Consider the following 18,835-nt stretch of genomic DNA (forward strand, 5'->3'; position numbering starts at 1 on the left):
TCTTTTGCCAGCCTTTTCTGACTATTTAAGACCCTCCCCAAACTTGTGAACAGCACTCAGACATGGTCAACATGGGAAAGACAAAGGAGCATTCCAAGGCCATCAGAGACAAGATCGTGGAGGGTCACAAGGCTGGCTAGGGATACAAAACCCTTTTCAAGGAGTTGGGCCTACCTGTCTCCACTGTTGGGAGCATCATCCGTAAGTGGAAGGCTTATGGAACTACTGTTAGCCTTCCACGGCCTGGACAGCCTTTGAAAGTGCCCTCCCGTGCCGAGGCCAGGCTTGTCCGAAGAGTCAAGGCTAACCCAAGGACAACAAGGAAGGAGCTCCGGGAAGATCTCATGGCAGTGGGGACATTGGTTTCAGTCAATGCCATAAGTAACGTACTCCACCGCAATGGTCTCCGTTCCAGACGAGCCTGTATGGTACCTTTACTTTCAAAGCGTCATGTCAAGGCTCGTCTACAGTTTGCTCATGATCACTTGGAGGACTCTGAGACAGACTGGTTCAAGGTTCTATGGTCTGATGAGACCAAGATCGAGATCTTTGGTGCCAACCACACACGTGACGTTTGGAGACTGGATGGCACTGCATACGACCCCAAGAATACCATCCCTACAGTCAAGCATGGTGGTGGCAGCATCATGCTGTCGGGCTGTTTCTCAGCCAAGGGGCCTGGCCATCTGGTCCGCATCCATGGGAAGATGGATAGCACGGCCTACCTGGAGATTTTGGCCAAGAACCTGCGCTCCTCCATCAAGGATCTTAAGATGGGTCGTAATTTCATCTTCCAACAAGACAACGACCCAAAGCACACAGCCAAGAAAACCAAGGCCTGGTTCAAGAGGGAAAAAGTCAAGGTGTTGGAGTGGCCTAGTCAGTCTCCTGACCTTAACCCAATTGAAAACTTGTGGAAGGAGCTCAAGAATAAAGTCCACATGAGACACCCAAAGAACCTAGATAACTTGGAGAAGATCTGCATGGAGGAGTGGGCCAAGATAACTCTACAGACCTGTGCCGGCCTGATCAGGTCTTATAAAAGACGATTATTAGCTGTAATTGCAAACAAGGGTTATTCCACAAAATATTAAACATAGGGGTTGTATAATAATTGACCCACACTTTTATGTTTAAAATTTAATAAAATTCAACTGAGCAACATAACTTTTTGGTTTGTAAGATTTATGCTTCTGTTCATAAAACCTACTCTCGTTTGCAGTTTAAAGGCTCTAACTTATTTGCATCTTATCAAACCAGCTAAATCTGCAGGGGGTTGAATACTACTTGTAGGCACTGTATACGGATTTATCGGTTTAATATTTTATTTATTTATTTTAATTTATTTTGTATTTTTTTTTTAACAGTTTCAAAACATTTTTTTTTACTTTTTTTTACATTTTTACTTAGTCCCTGTATGGGACAATAATTTTTATTTTTCTGATCACTGATCTCATGTAATGTAATAGACATATATTACATTACATGAGATCTTCACTGACTGTTTCACAGTCAGAGTCTCCTGCCAGGCTTCAGCTGCAGGCTGAGCCAGGCAGGACACCATATATGGCAGAGCTGGAGGCGGTCATGTGACCTCCAGCTGCCATAGCAACCCAAGGTCCTGGAAGGTATCAGGGGTCTTCTGAGAGGGAAGTATACCACCCCCTCTCCTCCTGCTGTCTTCTATATGCCGCGGTCACTATAGATCGCGGCATATAGAAGACAGCAAAGGGTTAACATCACTGGGACCTCATCCAATCAGGTCCCGATGATGTTCCCTGTCAGAGCTATCGCTCTGCACCGCTCCCACAGCGCTTGCAGGACCCTGGGGGTCCTGAGCGCTGCGGGACCACCCACCGTTTTTAAACGTCCGCGCTGCACAGAGCCCAGGCAGCGCGGACGTTTATGTACAGTGGGCGGTCGAGAAGCGGTTAAGGACTGGTGAGTGCAGCTCATTTTTCTATCTTATGGTTATTTTGGAATTATTGACAAGTTTATTATGACATCATAAAGGTGAGTGCAACCAGCACTTATTTAATATAGATTTGAATCTTGATACTGCATTTACAATCTGCGCTCTCTCCCCTCTACTTATTTTATAGTATGTCTTTGGAGTGTGGGAGGAAACTGGAGAACCCGGAGGAAACCCACACAAACACGGGGAGAACATACAAACTCCTTGCAGATGCTATCCTTGGTGGAATTTGAACCCAGGACCCCAGCGCTGCAAGGCTGCAGTGCTAACCACTGAGCCACCATGCTACCCTACCTTGCCACCCCTCTTTGTTACTTCGGGAGCATGGCTAACTATGGGGCAGCCGCCACTGGCCGTTGAGCACTGGTCAGCTGCCCATATATTGATAGATTGGATGATTCTAAATGCAGCGACACCAAATATGTGTATATTTTATTTTTTTTGTTGTTTTATTTTGAATGTGGTGAAAGGGGGCGATTTAAACTTTTATATTTTTTTAATATTTTTAAAAACATTTTTTTTTACTTTTCACTTCCTTCAATAGTCTCTATGGGAGAGTAGAAGCTGCAATCATCAGATCACCTGTGTGTAGCAGAAATGCTCACTGGCTATAAGCGCCGACCGCTAGGCGGCGTTCATAGCATCCTGGCAATGACAACCGCAGGGGTCTCCTCCAGACCCCAGGTTGTCATGCCAACCCATTGGCGATTCATGGTCATGTGACCAGGTTTTGGCTCCCATTCCTGAGAAAAAATACTGACCGAATACTGACCAAAAACTGATAGTGGAGTCATAGCCTTAATTTGAGGGTATTCACATCCTAATTGAAGGGTTTAGGAATTACAGCTCTTTAATATGGAGCAGTATCTTTTTCATGGGACCAAAGTAATTGGACAATTATCTCAAAAGCTCTTTCATTGACTGCATGGGCTCTTCCCTCATTAATCCATCATCAATTAAGCAGGTAAAAGGTCTGGAGCTGATTCCAGGTGTGGCATTTGTATTTGGAAACTGTTGCTGTTAACCCATAACACGGAAAAGAGCTCTCATGGAAGTGAAACAGACCATCATTATATTATATTAATATTAAAGTGTAAGAAATGCACAGTGGCATAAAGTAACCTCACCAGTCAAAAGGGAAAAACACTTCCGACGCACGTTTTGCATCTGGCTTCGTCATGGGGAGATGGTGGACTGAACAACCAGGCTATTTACATGTAGGACCCAATCAAAAAAGTTGTAACGCATGTGGATTCCTGCACATACAAAATCAATGGAACATCATCCAATAAGCGGTAGTGACTTCAGACGCTATCTTCAGATGGCACGCCCACTGAAAACAAGGTGCCTGTGCGCATGATTGATGGTGCTGTTTTCATGTGATGCGACCAACACGTGAGAGGAAGCAGTCATCTCACCGGTGACGCGCCAATACTGGAGGTGCTGACGGATTCGGCACATAAAAAAAATCACATGATAATGAATAATGTGGTGGCAGAATGGGAAGTGATGTACGATCACATCATTATAGTCACGGTCATGTGGCTGGGCAGAGACGATCACATGGACAGCAGTCACATGATCAGTTCTTCACAATACAGATGAACAATGACCCAAAACATAGTGCGAAAGCAACCCTGGAGTTTTTTACTGTAAAGAAGTGAAATATTCTGTAATGGCGCAATGGTCACGTCAGTCACCAGATCTCGACCCCATCGAGCTGCATTTCACAGGCTGAAGACAAAACATAAGGGAGAAAGACCCACAAACAAGCAACAACTGAAGTCACTGCAGTAAAGGCGGCACAGCCTCACAAAGGAGGAAACCCAGCGTTTGGTGACGTCCATGGCTTCCAGACTTCAGGCCGTCATTGCTGCAAAGGATTCTCTACAAAGTATTAATGAGCATTTTATTTATGGTAAAGTTAATTTCTCCAATTACTTTTGCACCCCTGGAATGAGGAGGCTTCGTAGAAAAATGGTTGTAATTTCTAAACGTTTCACAGGAGATTTTTGTTTAATCCTTTTAATTAAACCTGAAAGTCTCCACTTCAATTACATCTCAGTTTCATTTTAAATCCAGATTAGTGGCCTGCAGAGCTGAAATCACCACGAAAATTCACTGTCCAAATATTTCTGGACCGAACTGTATTCATATATTTACACTATATGGACAAATATTGCATCGCTTGCCCCCAAAACAAAACCCAAAATGTTCTCCTGCCCCTTTTCCTAACTCCCAATCCCCAAATAGACAAGGACATTCGGAGTTTCCAATCCTCACTCTTTGGCCACGGCCCCACTATCAGTATTTGGTCAGTATTTTTTCTCAGGAGTGGGAGCCAAAACAGGTGAGGAACAATCAGAGAAAAGGTATAATAGAAACAAGTCACCAATTCTGCATTTATCACCCACTCCTGGTTTTGGCTCCCACTTCTGAGAAAAGATACTGACCAAATACTGATAGTGGGGCCGGGGCCTTTTGTAGATAAAGCATCTTCAGCCTCGGCTCTTTACCGCCTACAGACAAAATGGTGGGAAAACAAAACACTTTTTATTAATCCGTTATATTTTATTACAGTTTTTATTACAGGGAAATAACAATAAAATGCCCCCAATCCCTTTTCCCTTCACCCAATCCATAATGCTGGGGTAAGATTATCTCTACAGAGACCCCTGTACAGGAATATTAGGGCTCCAGCGACATCACATCTATTATACAGAGAATAGCGCTATCTCCATAGCTCTGTACACAAGGACATAGAGATCAGACAAGGTCCTCATATTCAGGCAGCTTCTATTTTACTCCAACCCTCTTTATAAGAACAAGATCAGAGTCTCATTATACCGAGCAGAGAAGCTCCAGGGACAAAGACCCCGTCTGGTCCTAACACGCCGGGGGCCCGGAGTATCCAGCCACGGGGCCCAGATTCTCTCATTTGTGGCCCCAGCGTTTCTTGTAGAATAAATCCCTTTCTCATCCAGTCCTGTAGTAATGACTTTGTTATCAGGTTTTGTAGGAGGTTTCGTCTGACTCCATCTTATGTTATCAATATCTGTGCGAGAAACAAGAGACGTCCGAGTGCAGTTTTACCGAGTGTCCAGAGTCAGTTCTTCTACAGTCTGATAAAGAGCCGCGGTGTCTCCGACTGAACCTGGGGGTATACAGCTGTATACAGCGTACATACACGGCTCCGCTCCATACATACATGGCTCCGTACACCCCAAGCTCCGTACATACACGGCTCCGCTCCGTACACGCGCGGCTCCACTCCGTACGCCTGCTCCGCTCTGTACACACATGGCTCCGTACACCCCCAGCTCCGTACATACACGGCTCCGCTCCGTACACGCGCGGCTCCACTCCATACGCCTGCTCCGCTCTGTACACCTCGTACACGCGCGGCTCCGTTCCGTACGCCTCGTACACGCGCGGCTCCGCTCCGTACGCCTCGTACACACGCGGCTCCGCTCCGTACGCCTCGTACACGCGCGGCTCCGCTCCGTACGCCTCGTACACGCGTGGCTCCGCTCCGTACGCCTCGTACACGCGCGGCTCTGCTCTGTACGCCTCGTACACCCGGCTCCATTCCGCACGCCTCGTACACACGCGGCTCTGCTCCGTACATCTCGTACACGCGCGGCTCCGCTCCGTACACCTCGTACACACGCGGCTCTGCTCCGTACATCTCGTACACGCGTGGCTCCGCTCCGTACACCTCGTACACACGCGGCTCTGCTCCGTACATCTCGTACACACGCGGCTCTGCTCCGTACACCTCGTACACACGCGGCTCTGCTCCGTACATCTCGTACACACGCGGCTCTGCTCCGTACATCTCGTACACACACGGCTCCGCTCCGTACGCCTCGTACACACGCGGCTCCGCTCCGTACGTCTCGTACACGCGCGGCTCTGCTCCGTACACCTCGTACACACGCGGCTCCGCTCCGTACACCTCGTACACACACGGCTCTGCTCCGTACACCTCGCACACACGCGGCTCCGCTCCGTACACCTCGTACACACGCGGCTCTGCTCCGTACACCTCGCACACACGCGGCTCCGCTCCGTACACCTCGTACACACACGGCTCTGCTCCGTACACCTCGTACACACACGGCTCTGCTCCGTACACCTCGCACACACGCGGCTCCGCTCCGTACACCTCGTACACACACGGCTCTGCTCCGTACACCTCGTACACACGCGGCTCCGCTCCGTACACCTCGTACACACACTGCTCTGCTACATCCACACTGTAAACCCCTCCTGACCCCACACATAAACTTCAGCTCATCCAGCACCATGACAACCAGCACAGCAGAGTCCTGCATCCACTGAGGCCCCTGATCATGTGACCCCTGACTCCTCCCCTCCTGTGACCTCATCACAGCTCCTGTGCGCACAGAGCAGCCATATATGTGGTGGCGGCTCTGCAGGTGGAGGTATGTGGAGACCCCCATTACTGGGCGCAGAGGGCATTAACCCCTTCAGCACGGAGACTCTTTTGGGGTCTTGTGTTGCCCCTTTATAAGAATCATAAGGTTTTTGTTCTGTTTCCTGTAATAGATACATACGACCCAACTATGGAGACAGGAAGGGAGGAAACGTATTGTTCTCATAGTACAGGACCCCCACAGTGTAATGCCCCCATTATACCCCTTATGCAGTATGTATGATGCCCCCACAGTGTAATACCCCCATTATACCCCTTATGCAGGATGTATGATGCCCCCACAGTGTAATACCCCCATTATACCCCTTATGCAGGATGTATGATGCCCCACACAGTGTAATGCCCCCATTATGCCCCTTATGCAGGATGTATGATGCCCCCACACAGTGTAATGCCCACATTATGCCCCTTATGCAGGATGTATGATGCCCACACACAGTGTAATGCCCCCATTATGCCCCCACACAGTGTAATGCCCCCATTATGCCCCTTATACAGGATGTATGATGCCCCACACAGTGTAATGCCCCCATTATGCCCCTTATGCAGGATGTATGATGCCCCCACACAGTGTAATGCCCCCATTATGCCCCTTATGCAGTATGTATGATGCCCCCACACAGTGTAATGCCCCCATTATGCCCCTTATGCAGTATGTATGATGCCCCCACACAGTGTAATGCCCCCATTATGCCCCCACACAGTGTAATGCCCCCATTATGCCCCTTATACAGGATGTATGATGCCCCCACACAGTGTAATGCCCCCATTATGCCCCTTATACAGTATGTATGATGCCCCCATTATGCCCCTTATGCAGGATGTATGATGCCCCCCACAGTGTAATGCCCCCATTATGCCCCTTATTCAGGATGTATGATGCCCCCACACAGTGTAATGCCCCCATTATGCCCCTAATGCAGGATGTATGATGCCCCCACACAGTGTAATGCCCCCCCTTATGCTGTATGTATGATGCCCCCCTCCACAGTATAATGTTCCCAAAGTACCACCTGAGGTTTTGCAGTTGGAATAATCCCTCTGGGATTGGTTTCCCTTTTCCTGCTCCCCTACATGTAGACCCTCGAGCATGTATACATGCATGTAGGGGACCAGGCCTTATTAGATATCGAGGCTTTGTACAGTAATATTCTGCATGAGGATGGTATCAGAGGAGTAAGACATTTCATAGAATCATAGAATGGTATGATTTCTTGAACATTTCTTGAAATCGAGATCAATAGAGTGTAGCAGACATAATGACTTCATGGTCGATCTTCTAAAATTCACTCTTACTCATAACTTCTTTCTTTTTGACAGGAAGTACTTCTACCAGCTCAGGGGTACTGCGATGGGGAGTCTCTGTACCTCCTTGTATGCTAACGTATTCCTGGGCTGGTGGGAGGAAACCACAATATTCTGGGATGATCATATGTGGTGGCATCCATATATTGGGGTGTGGTATAGATATATTGACACTATTTTTATCATCTGGTCAGAGACGAGTGAAGAATTTCTTGAATTTGTTAGAGAACAAATTTAATTATTACCAGTTCCTTTTCCTGGATGTACCAACCAAGAAAGTATGAGATGGGACCCTAAGGACACTCCACTACCATAAACCTACAAGCACTAATAAACTATTGAAGTGGGATAGTCACCACCCCATCATCCTTTAAAAAAAAAAAAAGCAATATCCAAGGGCCAATTTTTACAGTTGAGATGAAACTGCTCTAATGTCACAGATCTTAATATACAGGCAATAGACATGAACACCAGATTCATGGAAAAAGGTACCCGCAGTACATTTTGGATTCCACACGATTGTTTGCAGAAAATCGGGAGAGACAGACACTCCTCCATACCTAACCAAGACACCAAGAAAAATATGGGATAACACCAGTAATAGGAACTTGTGACAATCAGAGTGACCTTAGCTTTAATGTACTCAGAAAACCCTGACCGACCTGGACCTGAGGGTGCTGTGGGATCTACTCCCACAATAACTTCCCAGGCCTGTCTGAACACTCCTAGCCTGTTTGACCGCCTCTCTGGGGGCCGTATACCCAGACTTGCTCCTGTATATTGTTGCAGTGTCAGTTCCTGTCTGAACACTCTCCTAGCCTGTTTGTCTCTGTGTCCGTATCTTCCCTTTTCCTCCAGTCTCTGAACCTGCACCTAACTCCTACTCTTTGTCTCTGTACTTCTGTTGTGAGTTTGGAGTCCACTCGCTACTTCATTGCAAGTACCTTGTGTGTATCTGGTTCTGCTTCACCCTTCCAGTCTGTTCAGTGTGAACAGAGCCCTGTCCTCTCTGCTCTGCCTTGCTCACCGCTCAGGCTGTTCCTTCTTGCTCACCGCTCCGGCGGTTCCTTCCTGCTCTGCCTTGCTCACCGCTCCGGCGGTTCCTTCCTGCTCTGCCTTGCTCACCGCTCCGGCGGTTCCTGCCTGCTCTGCCTTGCTCACCTCTCTGGCGGTTCCTGCCTGCTCTGCCTTGCTCACCGCTCCGGCGGTTCCTGCCTGCTCTGCCTTGCTCACCGCTCCGGCGGTTCCTGCCTGCTCTGCCTTGCTCACCGCTCCGGCGGTTCCTGCCTGCTCTGCCTTGCTCACCGCTCCGGCGGTTCCTGCCTGCTCTGCCTTGCTCACCGCTCCGGCGGTTCCTGCCTGCTCTGCCTTGCTCACCGCTCCGGCGGTTTCTCCCTGCCCTGCTTGCTCACCGCTCCCACGGTACCTCTCTGCTCCGCCTTGCCCACCCCTCCAGCGGTTCCTCTCTGCTCTGCTTGTCTACCTCATCTGCGGTTCTGTTCCTGAATCCCAGTCTGTACTGGACCCTATCCCGCCTGTGCTCCAACCTGCTAGTACCTCCCCGTCTGCACGCCAGCCGTACTTGTCAGTACCCTCCTGTCTGCATACCAGCCGTGCCTGCCAGTATCCTCCTGTCTGCACTCCAGCTGTGCCTGCCAGTGCCCACCTGTCTGCATGCCAGCCGTGTCTACCAATACCCACCTGTCTGTGTGCCAGCCTAACCTGCCTGTTCCTGTATTCCCCGGTGTGGGTCAACAGCCGTGTCCGGGGTCTGGCCTGGAGTAGCACCTGGTCCCTCTGCTCGGTTCCTCCCTGGTGCACGGCATCGTTAGCCATCGTGCTACCTTGGTCGGATCGGGTTGACGCTTAGTTACGCCCCTCCAGGCACTCTCTGGTTCATGGCACAGTGGAATCACTAAATCACGCACACGCCAGTCAGCCCGGGCGTGTGCATAACACTGTTTAGTAATACACAAGGATCACCACACTTGTTAGTCTCTAATTATGCAATAGGGGTCAAATAAGACCATTTAGGAATATACTGTGGGCCACCATCCCATATTTTTTGTAATGATAAAGTAGATCTACATGCCTGTTGCATGATGTGAGGATGTGCAATACTTGTTTTTAGTCTCCCATGACACTGATCTCAGAGAGAGGATTTTTCTGTTGGTGGAATGCAATCAATACCATGTGCGCTCTGGAGTGGAATGCAGACATCTGGGCATGTGCATTTGTGGACAATGATCCTAGAGGCGCTCCTGCGTGGAATGATAACTATGGGCATGCACAGTCACAGGTATGAGTGGCGCGGCGGCAATCAGTTTATCTGGCGTTTCAGTGTAAAGCACGTCACTTCCCGACATGCACACTAGGGGATTGACATTATCGGTCCTCTAGCTCATGAGAAGTAGCGTAGGTGCAGTACATTATTGTAGACAGACTCCATTCTGTATATCCTGTGACAATTCTCTAGGAATGGAAATGGGCCTCCTAGTCTGGGAGGGGTTTTGGATGAAGTGGGCTTTTTAAACATGGATACCTGGCTATTAGGCACACTATGCTGAACATCATGAATTATCATCACTGTATCAAGCCTCCAGATGAATCTACTGGGGAAACGCATTGAGGCGGATTATTGAAACATTCTCTGAGTACCATACCCTTTCCTTTATACATATCGTAGGGGTTTTTCTCACTTGGGTGCGACGGGAGGAAAACATGAGGCATGTTCCTTTAAAAGTTCATGTGGGTTTATTGCTTCATAAACCCAGAAGCCAAACAGAAAAGCAAATAGCCTTTAGATCAGGCAAACAAAGTAAATGTTCTTAGCAGGTCTCTGCTCAGCCAGGCTTGTGTGGCACACAAGCTGGGGTAGCGTCCAGTGTCCTGGCTTGGTCTGAAGACAAACATACACAGGAGGTCTTCTCCCTCCAAACACACAGACAATGTGCCAAACAGCAGCCTCCATTTTATAGGCTGTTAACCACACCCAGAGGTGAGGTATGTGGGTAGCTGGACCCACCCATTCTCTTTTAGCTACCCGTAACCCGGCTCCCAGGTGCACCAAACGATCCTCTTAGTGCTTATGTGCCCTAGAGAAACACTCCGGGTTACATCACAGAGACTATCCATCTCTGTGATAACTCCCATCGACTACGCGACCATTAGCCACCTTACATGTATCCCCCCTCTGCCTTAAGCCGTGGGGCTTGGGACCTTCTTCTACCAGACAAGGGATTCTGGAGAGGGCATCGGCTTTACCATGTAGCTTCCCTGCTCTATGTTCTACATGGAAGTGGAAGTCCTGTAGGGCTATAAACCAGCTGGTGACCCTGGCATTTTTCCCTTTGTTTCCCTTATCCATCTGAGTGGGGCATAGTTGGATACTAATTTAAATTTTCGACCTAACAGTACGGTAAGGTGTCCACTGCCCATTTTATGGCCAAGCACTCCTACTCTATGACTGAATAATTTTTCTCGCAGGAGGACAGCTTTCTACTCAGGTAGAGGACAGGGTGCTCCTCCCTGTGTATCTCCTGGGAAAGGACTGCTCCTAAACTGACATCTGAGGCATCTGTCTGGAGTATAAACTCCTTCTTGAAGGACCGGTTGCCTACACAGAGCCAGTTTCATCTCTTGAAAGGCCATCTCTTCCTCTGCAGTCCACTTGTCCATGGCTGATTTTGTCCCTTTAAAGGAGGTCAGTCAGGGGTGCGGCCATCATGGTTAAGTTTGGGATGAATTTTCTGTAGTATCCCACGATTCCCAGGAAGGCTCTGACTTGCTTTTTCTACAGCGGTCCACTTTAGTAAGCTTCTTATTTTCCCCATGGCACATTTCTTCGGGTTTATTGAAAACCCTGCCTTCCTCAGAGCATCAAACACAGCCTGGACTTCTTCCAGATGACTCTCCCAGTCTGGTCTAAAGATAATAATATCGTCCAGATATGCTGCGGTATATTTCTTATGGGATGCAAGGATGCGATCCATGGCTCTCTGGAAGGTTGCAGTGGCCCCCTGCAGTCCAAACGGCATCTGGATATACTGGAAGCATCCGTCCGGTGTAGAAAACGCAGTCTTCTCTTTGGCTCCCTGTGCCATGGGGATCTGCCAATATCCCTTCGTCAGATCCAAGGTGGTTATTTACCTTGCTGGCCCAAGCCTCTCGATCATCTCATTGACGCGTGGCATGGGATATGCGTCAAATTTGGAGCCCTCTTTCAACTTCCGATAGTCGTTGCAGAATCTCCACTCACCATCGGGCTTTGGGACCTAGACGATCGGGCTCGACCAACCGCTCTTGGATTCTTCAATGATACCGAGCTTCAGCATACGAGCCACCTCTTTTGGAGATTAACTCTCGTTGCGCCTCCAGTATCCGATAGGGCTTCAAGTTCACCCGCACATGTGGCTCCGTCAGAATCTCGTGTTCTATGAACCTTGTGCAGCCTGACAATTCCGAGAACAGATCCTGGTTCTTCTGCAGCAACTCCCGACACTGCTGTTTCTCAACCTTCATTAGCATTTCCGCTATTGCGCCAACGTCACCTTCTGGGTTGCCCAGCTAGCATGGAGCGTCCACAGCTTCTCTGTCTTGCCACGGCTTGATGAGGTTGACGTGGTATATCTGGTATGGTTTACGTCGTCCCGGTTGATGAACCTTGTAGTTCACTTCACCCACTTTTTCCAACACCTCATATGTCCCTTGCCACTTAGCCAAGAACTTACTTTCCACCGTAGGAATTAGCACGAGGACTTGGTCTCCCGGATTGAGTTGCCTCACTCTGGCTGACCAGTTGTAGACTCTGGCATGAACTTCTTGTGCCTGGAGGAGATGTTATTTTACGATTGGCATCACCTTCGCAATCATCTCCTACATCAGAGCGACGTGCTCGATAACGCTCTTGTGGGGCGTGACCTCTGCTTCCCAGGTTTCCTTTGCGACATCCAGGAGACCCCGCGGATGTCGGACATGCAGGAGTTCGAATGGCGAGAACCCTGTAGAGGCCTGTGGAACCTCTCGGATGGAGAACAGATATGGTAGGAGACAGTCCCAGTTTCTGCCGTCCCTTTCTATGACCTTCCTCAGCATACTCTTCAGAGTCTTGTTAAACCGTTCGACAAGGCCATCTGTCTGAGGATGGTATACTGAAATCCTCACTTGGGAGATTTGCAGGACATTGCATAACTCCCTCATCACCTTACTCATAAAGGGAGTTACCTGGTCTGTGAGTATCTCCTTTTGGTAAGCCTGTTTGGGAAAACACGTGGACCAACTTGCAGGTTATACTCTTTGCAGAGGAGTTTCTCAGTGGAATCTTTTCAGGATAGCGTGTGGCATAGTCCAGGATAGCCAATATATATTCATGCCCACGAGCAGATTCAACCAGGGGACCGACCAAGTCTATATCAATTCTCTCGAACGGCACTTCAATAATGGCCAAATGGCACGAGGTGACTTCGAAAGTGAGAGGTGGGAGTGGTTAACTGGCACATAGGGCAAGACCTGCAATACTTAAATATTTCACGGGGACATCCGGGACAATAGAACCTCTGCACGATCCGTTCCTGCGTTTTTTTTCACTTCCAGATGTCCCGTCCCCCCCAAGACATGTGAATGGGCCATGTCCAACACCTTCCATCTAAAGGGGCCCGGCACTATTAATTGCTCTACACGCTCTTCCCTCACTTTCTTGACCCGGTACAACAACTCCCCACTCATCATAAAATGGGGAAATCTTGTGTCAGCCCCTGGCTCCTGTGCAACCCCATTTATGACAGTGACATTATTAAAGGCTTCCTTCAGAGTTAGGTCTCTATGCTGGGCAGACCCAAAATTCTCACTGGTCACTCCTAACTCCGGAATGGCAGACTCTGGGGGCGCTACCTCCTTATCCTCCACAAGGACACAATAGGGAATCCTGTCAGACTCTGGATGTGGTGATACCTCATCAAGGTTAACTGGTTTCTTATCTGAGCCAGCAAGCCGGGAACCCTTCCCCCACAGATCCCAAAACAAACAAAAGTCCCAGCCTATAATAATAGGGTGCAATAAGTTCTGAACGACGCCAACCTCTTGGGACTCAGTACTGTGGGCCGTTTCAATGTCCACTCTGGCCATGGAGTAATCCTTAGCCTCACCATGAATGCACTGAATGCCAACTTTTTTTCCCGGGATCATTTGTGAGGAAGGGTGGTCCTCATAAGGGTCACCAGAATCCCGGAATCTAGCAGTGCCATTAACTCCCGTCCGTTCACCTTCACGTGATATGCTTGTGGCCCCTCGCTAGGTGAACAGTTTACACTGCAGGCCAGATAAGCATAATATGAACAACGGCATCCTATGCTGCAATCCATCGGCTCAGGGATCAGGGGACAACGGGCGGCTATATGGCCTGGGCCTCGGCACCTCCAGCAAACAACGTCACCCGTAGGGACTTTGGATCCCCAGTATGGAGTGGGCTGCCTTCCCAAGGAATCTTCAACTCCCTGGTATCTCTCGACCTGTCTGACCAGTTCATCCACATTCTGGGAATCACCCTTGGCAACCCAAGTCTGTATGGGCCTCGGCAGGGAGTGCACAAACCGGTCCATCACCACCCGCTCTACCATCTGCGCAGGCGTAGAGGATTCCGGCTGCAGCCAGTTCTGAACCAGGTGCAACAGTTCAAATATTTGGAAGCGAGGTGGTTTGTCCCGGTGATACGCCCAGCACTGAACCCGCTGTGCCCTGATAGTCATTGTCACCCCCAAGTGCAAGAGAATCTCAGTTTTTAGCTTGCCATACTCTTTGGCGTCCTGCAAAGCTAAATCATAGTACACCTTCTGGGGCTCTCCCATCAAGTATGGCGTCAGTACCTCTGCCCAATGCTCTGGCGGAAGTTTCTCCCTCTCAACGACCTTCAATGTCATCCCCAGGGGTCATTTTCTGCAAAGCCCGTCTTACTGCCTTCGGGACGTGGGAGTCATCAGCCGGACCTGGGTTTGGGGCATTCTTCCTGCCCTGGATGGCGGTTGCCAGAAGCTGCATCTGCTGCCATTGTTCCTGCTGGTGCTGCTGGATCTGCTGTAGCAACAGCCTGTTGGTCTCCTGTTGCTACATCTGGCGATGCTTGATGGCTTGCAACAGACTTCACCCAGGACATGCAAGTTTTCCTGTAGCAGTCACACATCTCTGCTGGGAACACTGCCCGCACGTCTAACACCAATTGTAGAGGTTTTACTCACTTGGGTGCGACAGGAGGAAAACGTGAGGCATGTTCCTTTAAAAGTTCATGTGGGTTTATTGCTTCATAAACCCAGAAGCCAAACAGAAAAGCAAATAGCCTTTAGATCAGGCAAACAAAGTAAATGTCCTTATCAGGTCTCTGCTCAGCCAGGCCTGTGTGGCACACAAGCTGGACTAGCGTCCAGTGTCCTGGCTTGGTCTGAAGACAAACATACACAGGAGGTCTTCTCCCTCCAAACACACAGACCATGTGCCAAACAACTGCCTCCATTTTATAGGCTGTTAACCACACCCAGAGGTGAGGTATGTGGGTAGCTGGACCCACCCATTCTCTCCTAGCTACCCGTAACCCGGCTCCCAGGTGCACCAAACGATCCTCTTAGTGCTTATGTGCCCTAGAGAAACACTCCGGGTTACATCACAGAGACCAGCCATCTCTGTGACACATACCTCTCATCGACTACGCGGCCATTAGCCACCTTACAATACCTTGATACATATCTGGTTTTATGACTTCCCCACGGCTGATTAAAGGGAATCTGTCACCCCCTGGGACTTATCTGACCTCTAATATGGACATACAGGTGGTAGAAATGTGAATCTATACATCTATGCCTCATATTAGAGGTCTGTTTGTTGTGAAATGGCTTTTTATTCAGTGAAGATTCCTATGCTTGCTGGCCAGGGGACGGGAAGAAATCCCCGCCTACTGTGTTGATTAAAATATTTCCCCCCTTTCCTGCATGTCACAGTGCCCTGTGACGTGCAGTCGCCATGTCCAGATCCCGCGCCTGCGCGCTTTTTATGGTAGTGACGCACTTGTACTCTGTACTATGCAGCCATAGTACTGCAGAGATCTTGAGCCAAGGCGCCGGGAATTCACCGTGACTCACCGGCACCTGCACACAAGATCCCTGCAGTACTATGACTGCATAGTACACAGTACAACTGCACCTTCCGTAAAAAGTGAAGTGCGCGGGACCTGGACATGCTAACTGCACGTCACAGGGAATTTCTTCCCGGCCCGCAAGCATCGGAATCTTCACTGAATAAAAAGCCATTTCACAGCAAACAGACCTCTAATATGAGGCATACAGGTAAGTATAGATTCACATTTCTATCACCTGTATCCCCATATTAGAGGTTAGATAAGTCCCAGCGGGTGACAGATTCCCTTTAATCAGCCATGGGATAGTCGGTTGAGTGGATTCCCTTTAATAAATACTCACTTAGCCCCATTCTTCGTGCAGGTACTAATGAATCCAGGACCTATGAGATTTTTACCAAATGATAGTTGGATAGTTAGGGGTGTATCATCCATAGCGTCTTCCCACACGGCCACTATGGTGCCCGTGAAAAAACACAGAATTTGAGCTTGGTTTTAGTTGGTATCCATGCAGCACATAAATGTATGTTTACTAGGGCCATTAATCAGAAAAAAAAACTATAAGAAGAAAAATGGTCATAAACCCTGCTGTAAATAAATAAATAAATAAAAAGCAAAAGTGCATTTAAATAAAATAGGGTTCTTAGCAACACTGTTTTTGATCAAAAATAGCATGAAAGCTATCCCACCATGGCAAGGTGCACCCATTCAGGATAGGCCTGCTATGTATAATAAAAACCTTACCATGTGTCAAAGCCTCAAACTTCTGTGTGTGAATCAGACATGAGATCTAACGTGATAGAAGATTACAGTCCGGGGAAGACGGGAAACATTCATATAGACCAGTGTTCCCCAACTCCAGTCCTCAAGGCCCACCAACAGGTCAGGTTTTCAGGATCTCCTTAGTATTGCACAGGTGATGGAATTATTGCCTGTGCAGGTGATGGAATTATCACCTGTGCAATACTAAGGAAATCCTGAAAACATGACCTGTTGGTGGGCCTTGAGGACTGGAGTTGGGGAACCCTGATATAGACGGCCTGTGGAGATGTAGTCAGTGAAGCACTCTGGCTAAATATGTTTCAAGAGCCGTAGTAGAAGATGAATATGTCGTCCTCATCATGAAGTAGTTATTTCTCATGTCACGTGTAATGAATATCTCCTGCACCTATGCTAATGCTGATTCTAGTGTTGGTAAATGAGGCGAGAATTAGCAATAAGGAAGATGAGTCTTTGAGAAATGTGTTCAGCTACAGACTCCAAGAAAGAAACTGCTTGCTGTCTGTGGCCTAAAATATATAGGTTTTATTACTAGATGTAAAGAAGAAAACTAAATACTGTAAAATAATATATCTCCTCATATGTTTCCTTTTATTATCTCCAGTAATTGTATTATTACACAGGATTTTTATGATGTTACATCGGCTCATCATCTTCTCATTCAGGTCCCTACAATATCAGATCCTCTCAGTGAAGATCTTCTATTTAAGAGAATTTTCCTTATGGACCCATCAAAGATGGATATGGACAGAGATAAGATGGCGGAGAGGATATTACACCTCACCCTAGAGATCCTCTTCCGGCTTACTGGAGAGGTGAGAGATTCTGATGACGTCACATTACATCATTCTTATCTATGGGAATAACAGATGGACAGAACTGGAGAGGTGAGGACTCTGGAAATGTCTGTAGTGAGATTTAATAATGTGTCTCTCCATAACCAGGATTACACATTAGTGAAGAAGACCGCTAGTGTATGCTGTCAGGCCCCTGTGTCTAAGGGATGGGAAAGACCCCTGAGCCCAATCACAGGGCCTCCATCTCACCCCTTGATACATGAGGACATCAATGACCAGAAGATCCTAGATCTCACCTACAAGATGATTGAGCTGCTGACTGGAGAGGTGACACTGCTGGGAATACTGGGATATTATACAGTAACGCTATGAAAGGATCGGGGGGATGACTGTATCATTATATGTGTCAGGTTCCTATAAGATGTCAGGATTTCGCTGTCTATTTCTCCATGGAGGAGTGGGAGTATTTAGAAGGACACAAAGATCTGTACAAGGACATCATGATGGAGGTTCCCCAGCCCCTCACATCACCAGGTAATAGACAGGACTAAATACACACGGCCTATAATTATCTGTATGTAAAGAGTGAATTCAGTCTCTGTATGTGTTTCTTCCAGATCTATCCAGTAAGAGGACAACACCAGAGAGATGTCCCCATCCTTTTCTTCCACATGACTGTAAACAAGAAGATCCCAATGTTCCTCAGGATCATCAGGTAGATGGAGAGAAGGTGTCATGAGATCTCCCCTATGATGTGTAGACGGCTGTGAAGGTCTTGTGTTCAGTCTTGTTTTATCCACCAGTATTATATGTTTTCTATTTGTGTAATGAGAACGGTGGAGATGGCAGGATTAGAGCTGATCATAGATGGGACTTCTCCATCTGTCTGTGACTTTTACAATATTTGTTTCAGGGTGAAGATCTGACCCATATTAATACTACAGAGACATATGTGAGGGGTGATGAGCGGTGTAAAGAGGAGATTCCTACATATGACTACCCAGGTGAGTAGTGACCACTAAATGCAGAGAAGTCACAGATTCTTCTCAGTCACCGGCTGTGGCTGCTTTATCGGTTGTGTAGTCCGGCTGTATTACTATCATGTGATCACCATTTTGCCTCTAGACCACAACATTCTCTTCCACCCAAAACTGTTCAAATGATTTTGGGCATTGAAAGCTTTTTCCATAGAATTTACAACCTGGAGGATCCACCTACCCCCTGTGATTAGGAGATGTTACCTGCCCAGATCTGTAAACCACAAAGCCAGAAAATCACTTGAAGAAAAATATGATGGGACTGTAAGTGAAAGCAGAGGGTAATGATGCTGTTGGCTTCCTAGATCCCTGATATCTTATTGGATGAATCTACCTTCTCTCCCTTCTGTGCTGCTGAATGTGCTC

General features: G+C 48.1%; 2 protein-coding genes across 2 annotated transcripts in view; both read left to right on the forward strand.

Moving 5' to 3' along the window:
* Nucleotides 1-17,804, forward strand: part of LOC141225688 (oocyte zinc finger protein XlCOF29-like) — an 82,740-nt gene extending 64,936 nt beyond the window's left edge. The window contains exons 2-3 of the mRNA XM_073667094.1: nt 17,301-17,450; nt 17,580-17,804. Coding sequence (XP_073523195.1) covers nt 17,358-17,450; nt 17,580-17,804 — 318 coding nt within the window. The 5' untranslated portion in view covers nt 17,301-17,357. The remainder of the gene's footprint in view (nt 1-17,300; nt 17,451-17,579) is intronic.
* A 44-nt stretch (nt 17,805-17,848) lies between these two features.
* Nucleotides 17,849-18,835, forward strand: part of LOC141225676 (uncharacterized) — a 38,896-nt gene continuing 37,909 nt past the window's right edge. The window contains exons 1-3 of the mRNA XM_073667083.1: nt 17,849-17,966; nt 18,050-18,147; nt 18,346-18,436. Of these exons, the coding sequence (XP_073523184.1) occupies nt 17,882-17,966; nt 18,050-18,147; nt 18,346-18,436 (274 nt within the window). The 5' untranslated portion in view covers nt 17,849-17,881. The remainder of the gene's footprint in view (nt 17,967-18,049; nt 18,148-18,345; nt 18,437-18,835) is intronic.

This window comes from Phyllobates terribilis, unplaced genomic scaffold, assembly GCF_046119375.1.
Source record: "Phyllobates terribilis strain yellow unplaced genomic scaffold, ASM4611937v1 Scaffold_411__1_contigs__length_1673714, whole genome shotgun sequence".
NCBI lineage: Eukaryota > Metazoa > Chordata > Amphibia > Anura > Dendrobatidae > Phyllobates > Phyllobates terribilis.